The sequence below is a fragment of the Anomalospiza imberbis genome, chromosome 20 (assembly GCF_031753505.1).
Source record: "Anomalospiza imberbis isolate Cuckoo-Finch-1a 21T00152 chromosome 20, ASM3175350v1, whole genome shotgun sequence".
In the NCBI taxonomy this organism is placed as follows: Eukaryota; Metazoa; Chordata; class Aves; order Passeriformes; family Viduidae; genus Anomalospiza; species Anomalospiza imberbis.
In genome coordinates this window covers 5,486,190-5,509,070 of record NC_089700.1, presented here as the reverse complement: position 1 = coordinate 5,509,070, position 22,881 = coordinate 5,486,190, and the positions used below count along the sequence as shown (strand labels likewise).

General features: G+C 44.8%; 1 protein-coding gene across 8 annotated transcripts in view; it reads right to left on the bottom strand.

Moving 5' to 3' along the window:
• Positions 1 to 527: 527 nt before the first annotated feature.
• The window catches only part of RFFL (ring finger and FYVE like domain containing E3 ubiquitin protein ligase), a 28,412-nt gene continuing 6,058 nt past the window's right edge, over positions 528 to 22,881 (bottom strand). For 2 of the 8 annotated variants that reach the window (XM_068210304.1, XM_068210299.1), the window contains 6 exons: positions 9,548 to 9,732; positions 4,962 to 5,360; positions 3,347 to 3,433; positions 2,801 to 3,008; positions 1,594 to 1,617; positions 528 to 1,064 (listed from right to left, as the gene is read on the bottom strand). In XM_068210304.1, coding sequence (XP_068066405.1) covers positions 883 to 1,064; positions 1,594 to 1,617; positions 2,801 to 3,008; positions 3,347 to 3,433; positions 4,962 to 5,360; positions 9,548 to 9,727 — 1,080 coding nt within the window. In that variant the 5' untranslated portion in view covers positions 9,728 to 9,732 and the 3' untranslated portion in view covers positions 528 to 882. Of the gene's footprint in view, positions 1,065 to 1,593; positions 1,618 to 2,800; positions 3,009 to 3,346; positions 3,434 to 4,961; positions 5,361 to 5,601; positions 5,697 to 9,547; positions 9,733 to 10,458; positions 10,528 to 15,210; positions 15,520 to 16,756; positions 16,846 to 22,881 lie in introns of those variants that run through there. The other 6 variants (XM_068210298.1, XM_068210300.1, XM_068210302.1 and 3 more) reach the window with 6 other exon arrangements.

The following is a 22,881-nucleotide window of genomic DNA, read 5'->3' as shown; positions in this document are numbered from 1 at the left end:
AGGGACACAAAGGCTTTCTTCCATTATTCCCTTCTAAAAAAAGACAAAGTCACCTGTCCTTAAATATGATTGTGTAGCAGTGGAGTCCTCACTTCTCTGCAGCTCTGTGGTTTCCTCACTAACCCTTGGGGAAGACTCAAGCCTTGGATTTGTAGCTCCCTCAATGAGGGCAGTTCAGTTTGAGCCCCACCTCTGGCATGTGCTGTGAAGTCAAAGTCGACAAAAATCAAACCAGAAACCTCCCTCTGGCATAGAAACAAAAACCCAGCATACAGGGCAAGGCTGAGCCTTCCCAGCCTCCCTCCCCAACAGTTTTCAATAATACAAAGACAACCTTGATATAAAATTACACATTTTTCCACAATTGCACTAGGCTGGAATTAGGGAAAGCAGGGATGGTCTGCCTGTCCTGCAAGCATAACAATTTTACATTAAATTAAAAATAAAACTAACAAGCACAGTGACATTTTAATCTTTGAAAATCAAGTTGTTGCTGGGCATAGCCTGAGCAGCAAAACAAAGGACACTTTTTGAGACCCCAGTTCACTTTTATTATTCAGAGGAAAATACAAAGCCTCTGGAGCAGATCTTCCTGGTGGAAAGCTGGGCATCCATCTGTCCTCAAATGTTCCTAGGATGGAGGTGGTTAATGACTGCTGGCAATGAGCTCCAAGGAGTCCAGGCACTGTGGTGTAAAGCACGATGGTGGGATGAGCAGAGTCGGGCATGGCTTGAGCAGAGCACTTTCCCCAGGCTTCCTCCTTCCCTCTCTTGCAGCAGAGTCCATGCTAATCTCCAGGGTAGCTGTTGGCAGGGATGTTGGCCCTTTCCCTAAGAGCACTGAGGCTTTAAGGCACAGCAGCCCTGAGCCCAGAGCCACCTCTATGTCCTGAAGACGTGCACGGCCCTGATCACGTACTGGCGGCAGATGGGGCACTCGCTCATGCGCTTCCCGCACTTGGTGCACGTCACCATGTGCCCACACTCCAGCAGCACACAGTCGATGGGAGCATCCATGCAGATCCTACACAGGTTGTCCTCGGTGCTGGGGGGCCCAGCACCACCTGAGGGGACAGGAGAGCACGCAGGGGTCAGGCAAAGGGAGGTGTGGCAGGTTTGTGCAATCCCAGTTGGCTCTGCTGAAGGGATTCCCCAAGGGACAAGGTGTGCAAAGGAATTCCCTTTGTGGCTGCTCCATCAGCTGGCAAGGAGCAGAAGTTTTAGCTTTTACACAGTAATTTCTGTGAGATGGAAACAAATGCCACAGAGATTCTCAGTGATGAGGCAAATGAAGCAACATGGGTCTCCTCCCAAGTAACAGCACAAGAGGGAATGACCTCAAGATGTGCCAGGGAGGTGCAGATAGAAATTTTTCCTGATAGCCATTTGCAAAAGGGTTGTCAAGCTCTAGAAAAGGCTGCTTAGGGCAGTGGTGGCATAAACAACCCTGGGGGGAGGTGGGTTGTGCAGATGTGGCATGCAGATGTGGCATTTGGGGACATGGTTTAGGGGTGGCCTTGGCAGTGCTGGTTGGACTGGATCTTGGAGGGTTTTTCCCCAATAAACAACTCTATGATCAAGGATCTCACTCACCAGTTTGATCATCAGTGTCCAAAACTGCAACAGAAGAAGAGAGGGATTTGGTGAGAATCAGAACAGCCGGGAGAGAAGTGTTACCAGGCAGGGGCTGAAAACCTTGAGGGAGTTGCTAAACCAAAACTGCTTTTTGCTGGTCACCATGGGAGGTTCAGGCTGGGCTCTGATCAGGAGAGGTTCAACAACTGGCAAGAACTTTCTCCAATACTGAGCTTACAGAACTGTTAAAGCTTCCCAGAGATACGGGATCCAAAGGGATGTCTCAGTTTTTAAGACAGCCTTGGAATGTGTGCAGAGTTTGGCTTCCCAGTGCTGCACATGCAGCAGCCCCTCATGCCAGTTCCTCTGCTGCTACACAGCAGTGATTGAATACAGACACAGAGTGAGTGAAAGAAAAGGATCTATTGCATCAAAAGCACAAGATAATGAGAGAATGTAACCCCAAAATTGCTGTCTTAAATCTTGGATCATCCATAGAAGACAAAGCCTAGAGAGACGTGTTTAACAAAACAACAATACTTTGGACAGCACTGAGAAACAAATGTATGAAATCAAAGTGTTAAAGTGAGTTTCTCATATAACTAATTTACAAATATATATATATTTTAATGAATCCCCTCAAAGTGCAAACTGGCACCTGGAAAATCAAGCCAGATATATTCTCCACACACCTGTGTCCCCTCACAGCCACCTGTGCAGGCCCAGGAACATTCTGGTGGTAAGAGAGTGAAACCCCTGCTACCCACAGCTGGGCAGCCCTGGGAGCCACTGCTCTGAGCACATGCCCTGAATCTCCCAGCTGCTCTTTGGTGGCAGTTTACTGCCTGGGCAGGGCATTTCCCTGCTGGCTTTGCCAGATACCACAAGCCAGGAGATAAGAGCTCAGCATATCCAGTCGTGTCCAGCCACCCACCAGCTGTTGTGAGGGTGAGGCAGTGCCCAGTGGGATCTGCTGGGGGCAAGCACAACACCAAGGGTGAAGGATGCACAGCCCTTGTGCTGCTGCTGCAGGGCTCCCAGAACTTTCTCCTCAAACAACAAGGAGTGGTGAGCAGAGCTCGGCTCCTTTCACTCTGGACAAAACACTCCCTCCTTCCTCCTCACTCGGCTGCACCAGAAATGTCAGCTAAGTTCTATTTCCTTGTACAGCTGTCCATAAAAGGCTACACCTGGAAAACAGGCCCACGTCTGCTAAGTCTCTCACCTAGATGCTGAAGGTCCTTCTCTCTGTAGAGGCGAGTGACCCTCTCCAGCAGCTCCCACTTCTCACAGCAGCCTTTGTAGTTGACGAAGTTGCGGGCGAGGATTTCCTTCAGCTGCCGCACGGAGAGCGCGTTGATGTCCCCGACGCTCGTCAGGTCAGACAGGGAGGCCTTCCTGCCCAGCACCAGGTTATCCTCGGAGTCACTAGACTGGGAGGGAGCAAAGAGGGAATCATTCTTGCCCTCAACACCTTGAACTATGATATCAATCAACTTCCAGCATGTGTGTTAGCAGGAGTTCAGGTTTGGATGTACAGAGAAGCGGCTACTCTGAATACATCTACCAGAAACACAAATCTTGAGATAGAACTTAGTAATTTTTGCTATGGTGTCCAAGTGACACCAGTTCTTCCTGAATGTGGAGGACAGATGTTGTCACAGAAGGGGTTGACTGGGTTTGGTCAATCTCAGTTACTGTTCATGTCTGGTAGCAAATCCAGCCCAGGAAACCTGGTATTCCCTGCCATCCAGTTCCAGGACACACAAACCTGTATCTCATCCTCTGCTGCTGCTTCTTCTGCTGCATTCTCAGCTGCTGTTCCCCAGGCTGGGCTCGGAGGCACATGACCATTGGCCTGGAAGAGGAAATGAAGCTTTCACCAGCTGTGGGTTTCTGTAGGGAAATCAACTCCAGGACAGTGTCACTGCAGTCCCTGACCTCTGGAAGGACACAGGCAGGACAAGGCACAAGCCAGGCACACTCACAGAGGGTTTTCCCTGTGCAGCACTCACACAAAGTAACCCTTGCTGAAGCTGAGCCTTTAAAAGCCCCAGTACAGAACTCCAGGCTGGATCAGGAGGAGACCAAATGTATACACCAAGTTTGTAAGGGTACGTGCAGTCCTTCCCTGAGGGTCACACGGTGCTGTGGTGTGAAGGCAGAGCTCTCAGTGCAAGGCTCTGCAGAACCCTCCTCTAACAGCTCAGATCTTCACAGTAACCAGGCAAACCCCTCCTCAGGTAGGGTCTGGAGTGGGCAAACAGGAGACACCGAGTGAGGGAGCAGCAGCAACAGAGCTGGAGGAGAAAAGCTGGGCAGTTGCTTTGAACTTAATAAAATGAGCAGTGTAATTTCAGCTGACTCACCCCCAGCAGCCACTGTTCCCTCTGGTTTCCTACTGACAAAGAGACTGTAACGTTACCATCCCACCTATCCATCTGGGGACTTGTTAATATTTACAGAGCCCAAGAATAACAATCAGGATCAAAGAGCCTGAACTGCAGCACCATGTCATGCAAGTCAAGACAAGAAGCTGAAATGTATCATGGGGCAGTGAGGGAAGACAGCAGAGCTGGTAAAAACTGGAATGGCAATATCCAGAAAACCAGGTAATGAAAATGCCTTTTAATGATTTGTGAAAAACATTCTCCCAGGAGAACTCTTCTTTTGAACTAGGTAAATCTGCTGAGGAAGCAGAAGGTACACACATTTTCACAGCTCTGGCCCACAGGGAACTGAATACACCCATTAACTTTGTAACAGGACAAGGAGCAGATGTCGAACACTGAGTAAACTTTCCTTAGCAGAGAGCAGAAACACAAACAAAGCAAGGTCAATAAAAAATAATTAAACTCAAATGCCCCTGCTGAGGTTCATCAGAACTGCATTTTCATCACAAACCAAGACTTGGCAACAGACTCAGGGTTTGTCTTCTATTGATCTGAGTGCAGGAGACACCACAAACCTCACCCATCCCCCATCACCTCTGATCGGTTCCAGATCCGAAACTGCTTTAGACTGTCCTTGTTATCTGGCACAGGCATTAAAGAACAGTATCAACTACTTAATTACACCTACAGACATGTGCCAGAAGCCATCAGCAAGGACCAAAGGAAGCAATCCCAGGAGCATCGTGTGGCAATGGAAGTGTGGACCAGAGCACCAGAGAAAACACATCCCAGAGCAGTGATGATGTTCTGAGAGTGAATGCTCGAGATATTCAGCACTGCCCACCAAATTAAATTCCATAATGAACAGCACATCAAAGTTAGTGACATCAAGTCACAGCTTTACACAGCAAAACCACATGCAACATCCTAGTAGTTAATCCAAAAATGGAGATGAATGAGTTTGCAAAAGATGGTTCTGGCCAGAGATTGTACCTGTTGGTGTTCCTGAGCTTCTGGACTTGAGATGGGATCTGCAGACACTGAGGACTCATCGTGTGAGGTAGGAGAGGCCAGGCTGGTTGGGGAGTGACTCACAAAGTCTTGCTGTTCACTGGTATTAAATGTGTTTGTTCTTATCTGATCTTCCTGGGTAATTGGAGGCTGCTGGCCAAGGATCAGGAATACCAGGTCCTCCTTTTCACGACAGAACTCTGTGGAAATCTCACGGAGGGCCAAGTAATCTCGCAGATCCTTCACCTTCATCTTGATCAGCTCCTCCCGCTGAAAAGCCGTGGCTCGGAAGCGCTGGCAGAGGTGGCAGAGCAGGGGCCCACCCTCGGGCTGGTTTGAGCAGGACGTGCAAAAGTTCTTCTTACAGTCCAAGCAGATGTGCTGGGAAAGAGAGGGGAAGGAGTCAGAGCCAGCCCGTGCCCTGTGCCAGCAGCACAGGGCGGTGCAGGCAGCGCTCCCCTCGCGGCCGCAGCCGAAGGGAGCAGCTGCTGCTCTTAAAGCACAATCAAAACCCTCCAATCCACGAAAAAGTACCAAGTGGTCACCCGTGTTCCTAGAGGAGGAACAGGATTGATCCCTGAGCAATCACCAGGTTTCTCAGTTCCATTCCAACTCCATTTACCCAGAATGAAATGCGATATCCTGACAAGATTCCCTCACACGAAAGGAATTTTCTGCACCTGCTCATGCAGTTTAAGCCAGAGGAAATCAGGAGATGGAGGCAGCAGACTTGTGAGTGAATTCCATTCCAGCTAGTTGTGCACATTGCTCTGTGCATTTTGAAGCTCCAGCACTGAAGAAACTTGTTAAGAACATTTCATAAATACCTGCTATGAATGACATTCCTCCCTCCTTTATTTTTTCCCTCCAATTTGCTGCAATCACAAAATGAATCTTGGTTTCACCATAAGAGGGACAGGGAACAGCCAGATCTCAGAGACATCAAAGAATCTGACATTTATTTATACAAAAATAGCTTATTTTGAAAACAATATGCACACTTTATACCAGTTAGTGCTAGACAGAAAGTGTTGGAAATTTTGGAAATATGCCCCAGACAGTTAAAAACTTTACAGACTGAATTCTGTTGTTAAATGTTTCTATTTGATACTGGTTCTGATCTTGTCACTCAGGGCCTGATTTTCAGAAGTTCCAAGCACTCACAGTCCATGTTGACTTCTGCAGAAACTTGACTGTTCAACCCTTTGGAAAGGCAAATTCTACATTTCCCAATAGGAATAGCAGCAGAACAGTCACATTACGTGCCTGTTAAAAAGTCCTGAGGGAAGAAAGAAGTGGTTTCAGTGCTGGTTAAAAATGACAATTCACAGTCTCAGAGAAGCCAAGCACCTCTGTGAAATCCTGACATCCTGATCCTTCAGAGCTGTGCAAGGAAAAACACACAGGTGGAGTTGGAGAAGTAATAAATACAAACTCAAAGACAAAAAAATGTTTTATGAACTGCTCTAGTGATTGAAGAACATCCCAGCTGAAAGAAAGCAGATGTTTTACAGGGTGTAAATACACCACTTGCTCACAACAGCTCTTTCTGATGCCCTTTTCAGCCTGAAACCCTCCCTGCTCCCCAGTTAACACCCCCAGGCCTCTCATTTAGAGAGTGTGAATGTACTACACTCACAGTGACACTTACTGGAAAGAATCCCAATTTCCTGCTCAAGCATTTTAAGACATTAACATTTCTACCACAGAGAGAAACTCTTGAAACCTTATCTCAAAACTGCTGTTTGGGGGCCTGCCAAGGAAAAGCAACTTTCACCAATCACAAAGCAAGGCAGGAAGGGCAATTTCCACAGAACATCCAGTTTGGAGGAGTTTTCCTTAACTTCATCACCATAAAAAAATGAATATGTAATTGACTTTTTGTGACCCTGTGATTGCAGGAGCAATCCTGTTCCTCAGGAAATTTTCAGGGCAGAGGCAGGAACTGATGGCTATGCATGCCTAGAGCAGGGGAACAAAACAAATCCACAAAGGCAGAGAAGTGGAAATTACCCTGTTGGTAACACTTGTCCTCTGAATCCCCCATCTCTGACATGGGAGAAATCAGATTAATTGAGATTTAAAAACCCCAACACCCAACAACACAAAAAATGCACAAAACAACCAAAATCCTGAAGCAGCCCCACTTTTCTCTGGCAGGGGAAGCCTCCCCATGGCCTGCAGTTGCCAAACTGGCTCCAAAGGGAGCCCCTGTGTTGCCAAGGACCTTCCACCAGCCAGAAAACCCCTACTTGAGCACTCACATCTTGAGGTGCCACAAAGCAAACACAGCACAAGGACTCTTCTATCAAACATGTCCTTGAAATTAACAGTAATCCTGCCTCAGTTATCCAAGGATACATTTGGGAAGTGAAAATAAACCCAGGAATGTCTCTGACTTAGCAGCTCAGCACTAGGATTGATCTCCAGAGGAAAAAAACAACCTCCCCAGCCTGTATCTGAGCACCAAGTGTTTAGACATGGACATTTTGGCTACACCTAAGTATCAAGCAGCTCTTACAGCTTCACTGAAACTCTGACTGAAAGGGCATTAATTCAAGGCACTGTGTTCTTCAGAAGGATTAGTTTCAGATGTTGTTGTACATTAAAACTTTCTTAAAAGGTCAGGCCACATCTGACTGCTGCTCACTGACAGCACAGTCAGCATGGTCAGACAGCCCTGAAATGCTTTATGTGGGGGGTTTTTGTTGGTTTGTTGGGTTTGGGCTTTTTTAAAGCAATCTAGGCTATCCTTATGGTCACCAGTGCAGAAAGAATTAATTTTTATCCCCTGTATTTCAGAATAAACATTAACTGGACACTGGAGTTCAAAGGTGCTGCCTCTCCCAAGAGAGAATGCAGTTTTCCATGCTGTCCTTGCAGCACAGTGAGATTTCATACCCTGCTCCCTCCACAGCAACAGCACTGAGGAATTCCCATGGCTCACAAACACACCAGTGTGTTCCAAGGGATGTTTCCACTCCCTCAGAGACCTGATGGGTGAGCTCTGGCAGCCCCTCCTGCAGCTGTTCCAGCATTCCCACCTGCAGCACGGGGCTCCAGTCACCCCCAGAGATCGCTGCTCAGGAGCTGGGGCAGCAGGAAGATGGGAGGAGGTTTGGGAGCCCCCTTTGGAATATAGAACATAAACTTCAATTTCCCTGACAGCCTGGAGCAGGAGCAGCTGGACACAAGCACAGCTACAGACACCAGATCCCACAGGAAAAGGGGGAAGCTGCTGAGGGCAGGAATGTTTTCAACAGCTTTAGCAGATCCTCTACAATTTGTGCACCAGAGCATTCCCTCTCCTCTGTGAGCCAGAGAGTTCAGCTGGAGCCATTGATGGCTCTGTACAAGACACTGCTCTAAGGGCAGCTCATACAGAACAGGTATTTAGGAGATACTGGGGAAAACAGGGCTGTGCTTCTGCTGTTGAGCTCACAACTGCCTGAAATGGTTTCATTTCAGAATTATCTCCATCCACTCTTTGCAACCATGCCCGACAGCAAGTGCTGGGTCCAGGGTAATTCTCTCCACAAGTATTTGTGAGGACATGTGGCTTAATGAGGACAATGTCAAAGACAACATTACAGAGTCACGAGCAGGGAGGGCCCCACTGCAGCTGACCCAGCACCTGGAGAAGTCTCAGCACACTCACACACCCCACAATTTATCACCAGAGTTTGATTCCTGAAGCAACTGCACTTCTCAGTGCAAAAATGCATCAACATCCCCGCTGCCCTGGGAGTAGAGAGCAGCAGCTCTGCCAAGACCCACCATTCCTCAGATGTGTGTCCTCATGCATAAATAAAAAGTGCAAGGTAAACCAATTTATGAACTTTCCCATATAATCTAAAAGGGCTGTGGTCAGAATTCACCATTATTTTTAAATTCTCACATACTTAAAGTTCAGTAACTATAGATCAGACACTTCTTAAGCCACAGAGTGTGGACACAGAACAATTTTCCTCACTGGAACATTTTCAAGCAGCATTAAAGGACCCACCATGTCCAAATAATGCCCCAGGCAGGTTTTGCTGTCAAATTAAGTCTTGTGGTACCAATTATTTTGGCATTTATATACCCACAAATCAAGTTTACAAGTAAGATAAAATCGATCTGGGTTTGGTCTGGGGCTATTTTTGCTCAGCAGTTCTACACACACCCTCAAAAATCTTCACTGGCTTTTAGTTTGAGCAACAATAATTTGGAAAACAGGCAGGAAGATCTTCCTGTTCTGAAAGCACAAACATTATTAAACTTCTTGCCACAATAATTATTTTTAAAGGACATTAGTGCTTTTAAATAAGAAATTTAATAACTTATGCTAAAGTTAATGCTTCTTTAAGTGATTATCAGCAGTTTGGCTTTCTCATTGAGGAAGTCTGCTGAAGGATTTCCAGTCCCATTAATGATGCCTGATAATTGTGACAGAATGACCGAAGACCCAGAACCAAGGTGAGCGGTCTTCTCCCATATGGAATGTCCAGATCTGAGGACTTGTTATAAAATGTGTGTCTGTAACTAAATGAAGGCAGCTGGCCTGGCAGGGCAGGCTCAGGACTCACCTTGCTGGAGGAGCTGTCGAAGAGCATCCCACAGGCTTTGCAGCTCTGCTCAGAAGCAGTGGGAGAGGGGAAGGAGCTGTAGCCGGGGTTGGAATAGGCCTGGGCTCGGGCTGCCGCCGGCGGCTGCATCTCCTCAGGGGAGCCATCCACACAGAACCAGTTACAGCAGCTCGCCCACATAGTACCTGCCAGGGAAAACACCTGTCAGAGCCGGCAGCTGCGGTGACAACAAAGCAGGACATGCAGGTCAGTGCCCACCCATGGGTCATCTTCAACAGCACGTTTGTCAGTTTTGAGCCTTCCTCTGACAAGTGCACACAAACCCCACACATGTGGGGTCCAGCATGACGCAGCTTGGTGAGAAGGGACAAATAAAGATCAAAAGAACTTTATTACTGAAATTTCATAGAGTTAAGAGACTACAGTAAAGATAAGATAAAATTTATGTTCCACTTGGCTGTGTCAGATTCTGAGTTTCCTGTAACAGGCTGTTTCTATTTCACATAAGCTGTAATACTTATCAGGATGTAATAATGCATCAGGAAAAGAATATAAAAGCTCAAATTATATGGCACAGAACAGTTAAATAAAATCAGCAGCAGGATCATAGATGGCTATTCCTCAGCTTTATCCTAAATCCCTCTACAGATTTACAGCTACAAATCCAAAAAGATAAAATAAAAGCAAGGACAGCCGAGCCAGTGATTTCACACACTGCAGTTCTAGGCTGAATTTACAGCATTACAAGGCTAAATCATCACACAGCAGGTCAATGTCAGTAATGTAAGAAAATCAAATACTGGCTTTGGTAACTTGCTTGGGAAAACAACTGCAGCTGAGGCACAAAATCAAAATATTTTTTCAAGTTAAATTTTATATGTATACACACATATACATACACACACACTTACCAAAAATCCTAACACAGTCCAGTGCAAAATACTCAGTTCCAAAGTCTTCTTAGACCACCTCTGCTGCAATATTCCAGAAACACACTGCTATAAACTTGCTTTTGGGAGTTTACAAAGAAATCTGAATTCATCTGGGCATTCAGTTTCTGGAGCACACACCATGTGTCATCACTTACGGGTAAACTGAATACAAATTGCCTCCTCTGCATTTCTGCTCTCACATGGGAGCTCCTGAATTGTTTCTCTTTGGTCTTAAAAATAAGCTCCCTCACTGATAAGTGTTCAGCAACTGCTTGATTTTATAAACTTCTGGAAATAAAACATCTCACAGCTGCATAGCCAATTCATTGCTCTTTACTCAGTAAATATTGCCACTGTGAAACCCCAGATTCCCAAGGGAATGGGGCTGGGAAGGGAATCCTAAAGGTTATTTGATATAATATGTTCTTTTTAAACTGTGCTGAAACTTTGGGGCTGAGGTACTTGAATTGGGAAACTTTTGCACTCTGGTGCTGTTGCAGTATCTGTTGCTTTAATGGCATCTTTGAGCCTTTCAGAACCTGGCTGAATTTGGCTGGTCAGAGTCCCTGCTGTCCTGGGGATGCCTTTCAAAGCCCACAGTGTGAGCTCAGCCAGGAGCCCTCCCTGCAGGCTCAGCACATTGCAGAGTTTAAATACAAATCTACACATTCACACCATGGATTGGTGTTGGAGCTGATGTGCTCATTGCTGCAGTGGAAATGACACTTGGGCTGGCACCCAGATCTCAATAAATAGTGTGGATTGCACTTAGGCTGGCAATGAGATCCCAATAAATACTCGGAGGAAATCACTGCACAAACAGAAATAATCTATCATCCATCTCTATTAGCTTTGCCCTGCAATCAAACACGCACTTTAGATGGCACAGATAAAAGAAACAATTACCCTTTTTCTCTCTGCATGTTAATTTCCAAGCTCTCTGTCCCACTCAGAAGTTAACAGAGCCTTTCTTTTGCACAAATACAGAATTTGTACTTGAAATCTCATTCTTTGGAGGCTTAATTTGTTCCTAGGAATCACAAATCTAAACAACATGAAAGCTGCACAGTCCAACAAGCATTCACAGCCTCCACAGCAGTGGAAAACTGAATCCAGAGTTCAGCTCCCTTCCTGTTTCAAGGACCCCTACAAGCTGAAGGCCACCCACGATAACAGAATACACAAATGCTACTGCCTGCCCCCAAAAACTTTGTTTTCCTAAAAAAGGACAGCCTATTAATTCACTCTGGAACATTGCAACATGTCAAACATTGGGAAGAAAAACCCAAGGCAGTGCACAAACTGGGATAAAATAAGACAGAGCTCAGCATTCAGCTGGGGTTGTAGCTCTGTGATTGCCAGGAATTAAAAGGCCAACAAAAAGCTCAGATGTTGCTTTAGAAGAAACTTAATCCTGCTCAACTACAAAAGCATGGAAGGGAAATGCCCATAAACAAACAACTTAACAACCAGGACTGTCCTCTGATCCGTAACATTTTTCCAAAGGTATAAAAAGGAGCCCCCATGTAAAACACCTCTGTAGCTGTCTACAGCTGCACTAAGACAGCAGCAAGAAATACAGGTAAGATTCAGCAGCTGCTTCAAGAGGGATTTTCCATTGTTCTGGACAGGATCAGCTTTAGAACCAAGGAAATGAACACTGCCACTGACAGAGGACTCCAAGTTACAAGCAGAATGCCTCAGTGGAATTTCAGGATGACAATTTCCTTGATAACTCTACAATGTTTGCTACAGCAAATTATTCCCTTATTTATTCTCTTACCCATCTGGAGGTATGTGGTCAGCATAGTCCAGGAACTGCTCATTTCCCCAAGGGATGGATGGATGGATGGATGGATGGATGGATGGATGGATGGATGGATGGATGGATGGATGGATGTTACAGATGTGGCAGTCTGAGGGTCAGAACCAGAGAGTCCTGCCCTGTTGAAATCCTGTCAATTCCCTGCAAAGGAGCTGCTGTTCTGCACCCAAGGAGCTCCACAGCTACACCAAAGTGACAAATTAATGCCCAGACAAAAGAACACCCAGCAGAAAAAGCTACTTATGTGTTGTGCTCCAGGGTTGGGAAAATACTTACAGTAACTTGGCTAATAAGTGTGACAGCTTGGAAAACTTAATGACAGCATGGATTTCAGGAACATCTTGAATAAAAGATGTGGACTTACTGGCACAGCTGACATTACAGGCACTAGTGATAGCAGCATTATCCTTGGACAAGGTGACTGTACTGCCTCATGGAGCCACAGAAACAACTGCCTGAGCCACACAACCGAGCTGGGTTTGGCAAACTGGAAGCTCCATGGCAGGCACCCAACAGTGACTGCTGGCAGCCAAAAAGTACCTGCCCTAAATCCTAAGTGCACGGTGTGCTTAGAGCATCTGCCAGGGCAAAGGGAGAGGGAGTTTCATCAAGGGTGGAGACTTAAGATCAAACAGTCTACCCCAGACCTGCAAACACATCCACCCACATGGCAATCAGCACCCTGGGAAGGGGCTGTTTCATCTTCTTTCTTCAGTTGCTTTAAGGTAAGCCAGAAGAAATCAAATAAATGGCAGGGAGGTGTTTCCCAAGGACAAAGTGGTGCCAGTGCTCCACCGTGCTCTGCTGGACTGCTTTCATTGATTTGATTATTTATTTTTCCAGTAGGAAGCTGTGCATGCCATGACTCTCTTGACTGGATTTAAACAGGAGAGTGAAATTCATTTCATCACCAGTTCATTAACACGTTCTACACAACACCACGAGTTCTGTATTAATTTAATTCTGAAGGAAATACCAGTGATGTCAAAGTTTTCCTCCCATACATAGCTGAAGAGAGGATTCATAATGCAGGCCTGGATTCCTATACATACCATCTTCATTTAAAAAAGTGTTTGAACTCAGGTTCTCACTCCATATGCAATATCACTGTCATAACCTTGCCAGCTGGAGTATCAGGGATCACAGACTCCACACAGGATTTATTACACATGCTGTTTGGATTTCATCAAAGGCTAGGCTGTGGCTGCAGAGGGAAACTGTGGTTTATGTTTGAATATAAAATCTGCCTTTATTTTCCTAAGGGTACAAACGACAAGGGACTAGAGCAAGTAAAGGAACATCTCAGAATCAGTGAGCTTCCAGCTCTGTATAATAAAGCTCTTGAGGACTGGGTCTGGCTCCTTTACTGACTGCTCAGGAATTCAGCAGCTGGAATGCAGCAGCACCAAGGAGACACTTGAATCAAGGGATCAAAAGGAACTGAGCTCCCAGAAGCAGCTGATTCTACTCCCACACGAGAAGAAACCACAGCAGCAAGTAGTTCTGCTCCTGAGAGGCCTTTAACCACTGGAACAGCAGGGCTGATGACCCTCGAGGCTACTGCAGATGGAGCTGGGTGCCAAAAAAGGAGGGAGATGCAAGAGAACAGCTCTGGCAGGGCTGGCTTCCCTGCAGTGCTCTTTGCTCATCAGCCCAAGAGCTGCCCTCACAGCTCTTCTGCTCACCACAATGAGCTGCTTTTTCACCAGCTCCCTGAACCACCCAGCTCCTCTCTGCCCCTCATCCATCGAGAGACACCCTCCTTTCCTTCCCCCTTCAGAACCTTCTTAGGGCCTTCAGGACCTGCAGTGAGCAGCCACAGATGCTCTACAACAACAGACTGTGTGTCCTTCACAACACCAGTAAGACAACTTTCAACAAAACACTCCAACCCTGGGATAATGCTGATCACAACATCATTAGTTACTGCCACTTCTAGAAGCTTGAAGATCAAGGAAATTGTTCAGGAGGCCAGAAAGAGACGGTGTGGCTTTAAAATACTCATGTATTGATAGGTCTCTTTTTAAATTACTGTTTTTGTTATTAATCCATGCTGTAGCCCCTGTAAAATGAATGAGATTTCATTTTGATGAATGCTGTTTGAAATGGTTGAAGTATTTAATGAGTTAACCACCTTGGTGCGCCATTAATAGTGTTGCACAATTGCTCATTGTTACAATTTACTACTTTTTTTTTTTTAATTTCAACAAACCTGCACTGATAAGAAATGCCTTGCTAAAATTAGTTTCACTAATGACCTACCACTTCCAAACTGGATTCAGTAAGGTCAAAAAAACCAGTATTTGCTTGATAACAGAGCTATAGAATAATCTGCTCAAATGCCACTTATGCACAAAGTATTATTTTTATCAGCCTTTGTCCCAGGCACAGACCTGAATTATGATAAATGGGAGCAGCCATATGTTGGGACAGCTGGAAAGGTCAGCAAATGAGCCACCTGCAGAAGGGACAAGGGAAGGAAGCAGGTTGCCAGTCTGAGCATGACACTTGCAGACATGGTGTCTCAACCAGTACAGAGCAGGAAAAAAGGGAAGAGATGGGGCACAAATCTGTCATGAGGAATGCACATCTAATTTACTGTATAAAATAACTGGACTGAAACTGTCAGATTTTTATGTAAGATAGGAAAAAATATGTTTATGACTAAAGGTACTAATTCACCTGCCCAAGGTGACAGCATGCACACCTTGAAAAAATGAGTAAATAAATACCAGCACTGGATCACAGCTAGAAACAGGAGTGTTCAGATGGGGGAGACACAAGAAATTGTATTATGGAAAGAAGAAACACTTTTCCATTTTGTTCTGCGCCTTTCAAAAGCCTGGAGACATTTTCCATCTCTAATCATCTAAATATGCAACAAAGACAAACATTTAATTGCTCACCAGTCTGATCAGCAACTTTGATGTAAGTTTAAAACTCTTCAGGTGAGGCCCTGGTCGGCTACAAAGGCAGAGAGCTCAGGTCAGTCCGCACCAAGTGCTCAGAACAGGGTGTCCAGGACTTCTGCGTCCCTTTGGTTGTGATCCTGTGCATCCAGGAGTGCCTGTACTGCCAGGCACATCAGGGGATGCCCTTGAACAGTACCCACATCCTCATGTCCAGAGGCTGGCCAGAGCAGGCTGACACTGGCACCCCATTCCAAACGCTGCCTACGCCTTCCCCATGGGATGCGCACAGTCCCTGGCTGGAAGCACAGCTTGTGCCCAGCAGCAATAATCCATCTTCAGCCCCTTTTCAACACAGCTGCACCTGTGCTTCTCCACCCTGGAGATACCTCCAAAAGCCTCCTCTGTGTGTGGGCTCGGGAACCTCGGCAGGCTCAGCAGATCCCAACAATCCAGGCAGGAGCAGATTCCGGAGCGTGGCACACAGCTGGATTCGGCAGCGCCGCTGCTCCGAGCATGCGAGCCCAGAGGAAGGGAACCTGGCCACGCACCAGCATTTTAATGAAGGAAGTGACATCCATTTACCACAGAGCAGAGAGTAAACAGGGCAGCCCGCTGGGGCAGGGTGCGAGGCAGAGCAGGAAAAAAAAGCTGGAATGGGGCCACAGGCGTTCAGCACAGCCACACACAGCTCTGCTGAAACGCCAGCGCCTTCAACTGCTGCTGAGCCCAGAGAAGCACCAAAAATCACTTCCCACTTGCGTGGTACAGAGGAAACCATCGTGCAGACAAAGCCCCTTTTATGCTGCTATAACCTGGTTTACATTGAGCAGACCATTTGCCAGGTAAGCCCTTGGAAAATTGGCTTAGCTGAGAGGAAAATTATGAGCTCTTATATACATGAAAAAAATCCATTTTGCAGCTGTAGCAGTGCTTATCAGTACTGCCAGCAACACTTGATGCTGTTCAGGAGGTTTACAGACAGATCTCCACCTGAAATCCCACCAGCACTGTTACAAGCACGAAGGATCTCAGCTTCAAGCACCTCTTTGAAACGAGAGAGCTGCAATTCCCATTTGAAATTGAGAAAACGGTTTTAGAAAGCTGTGGGATTTATAGAGCATTGCTCAGAAAGCTAATTCCAAAACAGACACCTTCTCAATTGACTCCCAGCTTTGCACCTGGAATTGCAAATACAATTCTTGCCCACTTTCCTCTGCAGCACAAGTAACACCAAATTTCCCCCATTTTAACATGAGAATCTTGGAAATCCTGTTTTGTAAGGAACTGGATACCTGAGGTGAGTATTATTTTAATATAAACTGTTTATTTTGACCCAAAGTTGCATTTTATATATTGAAAAATATTTAGATAAAAAGTTCTTTTTGCTATTAACTGTAATTAGGTCTCAAGACATCTGCCAAGATGGAAAGTCAACTGCCTTTTTCTTTTGCAAGTCAGTGACATTCTCCCAGCAAGTTAACAGAAACCAAAACAAAGTGATTAATGAAATCGTGTGATTTTAGAAAATTATTTTTCTTACCCAGTCTATCTCAAGTCCTTAGTCCCATACCTGTTCCCAAGGGACATACTGTGACCTCGGGCTTATCTCCCTTCCACTCTCCTCTTACGCTGAAAAACAATTCAAAAAGCCGCTGTGCTCTTTCGTACCGGTTTGATATTCATCAGCAAGGCTGAATTAAGTCAGTGGTAATTATAGCATGAACCAAGTCAGGAGGAGAAGAAAGGAGACTCTGCAGAAGCAAGATTCCAGAGTACTGTTTTGTTACCATTCCCAGCATCCCGCATGGCTGGATGTGTCTCTATCCTTAGCCTCACACCCAAAAGTATCACTGAAAGTGGAATCTCTCCACCAAAACCTCAACAAGGAGAAGTCCAGGATCCTAGACTATCCCCTCCCAGCTCAACCAGTCCTTTTCATTATGGAAAAAAAGCTCCATGCTGGATTTTTCCCTCCATTCATTCCTTTCCTCACAGGTTTTCTTGGATTCAGCTGCATGGGTCACTGCTAAAACTGTAATTCCAATAGACAGCAATAAATTTTCAATGAAAACCTGAACATTTAAATAACTGTGCAGCTTCCCTAACCAGCCCTACTCCAGGAAGGCTCCATCCTATCCAGATTTCATCTCAAAACCCACCTCAAGCACTCTTCAATGACAGCCACGTGGCAACAGCTGGGGGAGGTTTCCTGGATCTGTGCCCACCTGGAAGTCAGAAAGAGGCTCCAAAGGCACAGCAGGAGCTTTTCAGAGAGTCCTCCTCCTCTCCACACTACAAATATCTCCCCCTCTCAGCAAATTTTACAATGCTCAGAATAGAACCTTGCTGAAAATAAGTTGCTGATGTGCTGCAAAACACTGCTGTGGACTCAGTGACTTCAGTGGTTGGGTATTGCTAACAAACAGGAGCAGATCCACAGTTTAACCAGGGAATAGCTTGGAATCCCCTCTGCTGGAAGGTGATTTCACAATGGGAGAAGGTAACAACTGTCAGATGGTTTAATTATACCCGTCTCCTAAATGGGGGGATTCAGGGAGCTGGAGGAAATAAAGGGGAGCAGAAAGGATATACATTTGTATTTTCATCACATCTCAAGTTCCCTACTTCACGTAAAAAGAGATCAAGCTATTTCCATTGGAATCCCTGGCCCCAAAGGCCTATGGTTACAGTCACACATCTTGTTTCATTATGACAACTGCATAAATTACACATTCAACAACAGTTCAGCTTTGCAATGAAGCACAAGCATATGGGGGCAGTTGAAAGGATAAGAGAGACGTGGATTACCCAGATACAGCTCCTCAAACTTTGGATTGGACAAGGCTAGCCAGAATCACATTACATTTCCCTGAAACTGGGATTACAATTGGCCCTAAAACTCCACAGACTCTGGGCTATCACTGTGTCTCAGGCACCCAGAATTGAGAGTGTTTGCTGATAAATTACAACACCAGTTGGAAATCCTGGAAATTACTTGTCACGCCAAGCTACAAGTTTATTTTTAACCAGAAAACTTCTAAATTTCACCCCTCCAAAATCAAAATATAGTCTCAAAATTCATCACATGCCAAACCTACTCTTCTCCCCACCTTATTCCAGGAGCTGCTGGTAGAAAATGTACCTAAACCCCATGGAATTTATACAAGTGGAAAAGTGTACGTGCAGAAGGACTGGATGCACCACAGCTCTGTACAGACTGGCAGGCAACCTCTAACCTATTTAACTGGAGCCTGAAAAAAGATAATTTTTATTTGGCTAGACTGAAACAGATCTGGATGTATATAACTGAGGCACATTGTAACAAGTACAAACACTGCAGACTCATTTCATAGCTATGCCTATTCCAAATTAATCTGAATTCAAATCCAAACTAGGTGCTGAAATAGAATAAAATGCAGCTGCAGATCTTCTCCTTCAGCACACACGTACACAGACCAGCTCACACGTCACATCTGACACGGTGTGGGAAGCGCTGCCCTCCCAGGCTGCAGAAATAGTTAGAAATTAGTCAGCAGTTAAAAAAAGGTCCAGGATGTTGAATACAAACCTGAGGACTGGTTTTGTTCTTGAGATAACAAAAGATAGTGTGATAAAAAAGTGAGTTTGCTTATGGGTTAGTCACCTATATGTGGACAAGGGAAAATACCCCACTCTCATCTGAAGGAAGTTAATACAGGTGGAACTTTGAGAGGGACTTTGAAGTTAAACACTTAAAGCATTTCCATAAATATTATTCTTGTGCCAATCTCCATTTAGCATGGAAGCATTTGAAATTCAGAATTGCTTACATTAAGCCCTGGAGAAGAGCTTGAAAACTGAGGGAAAGTTCAAGCCTTTGCACCCAGTGTGTGCCAGCAGGACAAGCATGAACTTTCTACAGAATTCATGGGACAGATGTTTTGGAAAAGTCCATTTCCAACCATCTGCAGTGTTTGTTTCTAGAGCTGGAAGGTTCTACATGGGTTCCTTCATCACCATCTTTGTTTGACTGCTGTGCCTCTCTCCCTCCAGCCTCAATCTCTGCAGAAACATTAAGGACTGAGAAATCCAAAACAAAGCAGCCTGAAATCTGCCCTTTATTCAAACAGAAACATGAACAAACCCAACAGTCATCTGGCCCCATGGTTTGGTTGCTGAGTTGAGGGGGTACATCCTGAGGAGATTCTGCAAGAGCTCACACAGGGGCTCACAAACCATTCAAGTAAACATCTGTCTCTAGGAACTAAAGCCATGACCCAAAAAAAGGTAATTCTCCTTCATTGCCACATCTCTATACATAAGTTATGGCAGAACATTTAAGTTCTTTGTCAAGCCTTTTAATCACCTGTGTGCAGCACCAGCAGAGGCAGGACGGGCATCCTTTGATGGCAGAGCTCACCTAAACCCACCCAATTCATGGCATCAAACAGAAAGTGCTGAACGTGGAACCCCAGTGGGATCCAAGCCAGAGAATGTATTTTCACAGAAGACTGAGAGGACAGCAGGTAAGGAAAGCTTCAGCCAGGGACCTGCATCTCCTGGATTCCCTACCTTTGTCACACAGGGAAAATTTCCTATATATGGCCCAAGCCAGCAGGGTCACATTTCAGTGCAGGCTTCTGGCAAGCCCAGACATTCAGACATTGTGAGTCAGCTCTCCAGAAATCACTGGAGTTTAGAAACCAATAAATCTATTTCATTTTGGTTGAGTTTTTAAATTCACCTTCTATTGGGAGTTGTTCTTCAACCTTTGCAGTACACAGGCACCGTCACATTTTCATTTTGCTTCTCTCTAACTGGCAGGAGCATTTCTTTCCATTCTGGAGGTTTTTTGCTTTGTAAAGTGACAGACAAGATTTTCATATTAGACTAAATCCTGGTGTTGGGGCACAAAGAATAAAACCAGATTCAACTGTCGTGGAGATTGGGAACATACTAAGCAGTCTTGTACTTTCACACAGCCCTCTAACAACAAATACTTACTTTTTAAATAAAGCCTCAAAACATCTTCACTTCTGTCCTCAGATCCCAAACAAACAACAACTAATCTGACATTTCAGCACAACCAGACAGGACTGCTGCCAGTAAGAAGCTCCCTATGACACAATCTTTTCCACCATTGACCTGATAACATCAGCATGACCTTTCTTCTCTTTTAAACTCTACTCTTCTCAGTTCAATAGTTCAGAAGAACATGACCCATTTTTGATTACACAAACAAAATCAGATACCACATATTCCTATTAAAAAAAAATTAAACTCCAAATTTCAAGAAATATCATTGGGTAGTTATTTTCAGATTAGCAATGAAATAAATAATGTGGGACAATTCGGGGTGAGGATTTTTAGTTTCAGTTTCCAGCTCTGCGAGTCTGGGCCACTTCAGTTCTCTGTGCTTGAGTTTTCTATAAGCAAAATACAGATAATGCCCCATCAGGGAATGGAACCAATATTTCATTTCTTTAAAGCAGTACTCTATTCATAATGGAATTAAATGCTTTCAGAGAACTACAGAGTTTAGAGAAGTGAGGCACTTAGGGGAAGAAATGTGAGTGAACAACCTCCTTGCAATTCTGCAGAGCAACCTAACAGTTTTACAACACAGAATATAAACAAAAAAAAAAGGACAAAACAAGATGGTTTTTAGGCCAAATTCATGTTTGACACAAGTGCAAAAGACAATGCAAGTCCTGTTCCTTTTTTGCAACTTTTTTTTGTATGAACTCTTTCCCAGTTCACAATGAAAATTATGGTCAACATGCAGAATAAAGAGGCTTGTTTTTACTTAAACGGGCATTTCAACTTAAAAATAAAAGTGTTACTGACAAACGTGGCCTTTAAAAAAAACACTACAAAATAGACAAACATTATTGGGACTTAAGGTGAGATGGAGGCAGCACACTGTCAAACTGCTGGCTACAAAAACATCAAGGATTTTAGATCTGAAATCTTTTGTACATGTTGTAAAAAAACCCTTTTCCTTAGAAGTTTAGGTCAATACATTTAGACTGTTTCCTGCAATATCAAGGATTAAGGCTGATCAGTCAAGCACACAGTGGACAGTAACAGTTTATACCCTTACATTCATATTTTCCTTCATTTGGGGAATTTTTAGGAAATACCACAATGTATTAGGTTTAATGTCAAGCCTGCATCTCTTATTCCTGCCAGAGCAGTGAAAGCTTTAGCTCATGTTATTAAGAACCACATCCAGAAGTAAAAAAGCAAGCTCAGGCCTCCAGAACAATGTCTGACCAAGTGAGTTTGGCTTTGGGCAGAGCAGCACTGAGGGAGACAGGCCTCATTCCAAGAATGATCATCTTACTTCCCTCACACAAAGTAAAGCCTTTCATGACCCAGGCTGGGCTCTGGCCTACATTCTGTTGGATGAAAAGGCTTCATTATATGCAGTTGAACACATTGTTTGAAAACCTGATATAAACGGCCTTCAGCATAGCAAGAGCTGAACAAACTGAAATCATGCAATGTTGAGGGTTCCAAGGGACCAAAATGGCAAAACTGTATTAAATGTGTTGTGTGTTCTCTCTAAAACACACAGCTTAAACCCTGAATTAGGTTTTCACCCATGGCAGAGTTCAGAGATGGTATCAGGGTGATCAGGTAAGGTTATTTGCAGATTTAAGGTGCCTCTGAAGGCAGATAAAAAAAATGCTGCAAGTGCTTTGTTTCTAAGTGTGTTATTTTGCCATACACAAGCAGTCATTTAGAGGTGCTTTGAATTCCAGCTGCACTCTCCCTGCACACCTTGTAGGCATTCCAAGCTGCTCCTGAAGCCTGGCAGCGAGCTGAACAACATATTTCAATTCTTTCCAGGAATTCCTTCACTCAGAATGAAGAATTCATTCCTTAGGTATTTCCATTGCAAAAATCTGTCTGTGATGTGTATTCAGGTTAAAGGTGCAAGCATCAAATAGTATAAATAACAGCAGGAATAGAAAAGTATTTGCCAAAAAGGACACTGAGGGTTTAGGATTTATTTTTCTTAAATTCATGGTTCAACTTTCTCTTGTTTCTCTTCTGCATAAGAGACAAAATCTTGCTCCTCCTACCCCAGAGCCCTCTGCACAAGAAGATGCACAGTGACAGATCAGGTCTGACTGAGCTGACAAGGAACTCCATGATCCCTTGCAACAACTGATCAGCCTTTCCATCTGAGAGACACAAGGCATGGATTATGCAATATCAGCCTCTGTCTGACTGGCAGGAACCTGGGCTCTGAGCTCCAAGAGCATGAAACAGCCCCTACATGAAAACCAGCTTCAATTTCTACTCTTTGGATTATACAGTCAAAGCGGATTTGGAAATCTACATTTTACTTGGAATCTGAAAAATAAACTGTTTCCAAACTCTCCTGCAATGCTTGTGCAAGGGCCTCAGGACAGGCAGGGATCTGGCCAGCTGTGTCACCAGCCACAGAAGCTGCATTTTAGAACTTGCCCTTCTCTGGAACAATTGGAACTTTCTCCAGGCTGAAGTCTGCACACAGAGCTCAGTGTTTCCCTGCAAGCACACAACAGCTCCATTATTGTTTAACTACCAAAAACCAGCTCCAGCAATCTATCAAGTTTAACATTCTATCCATCTCTGCTGCTAGCCCAGACTGCGGAGCATATATATAGGAAGAGGTTCATGGATTCAGTAAGA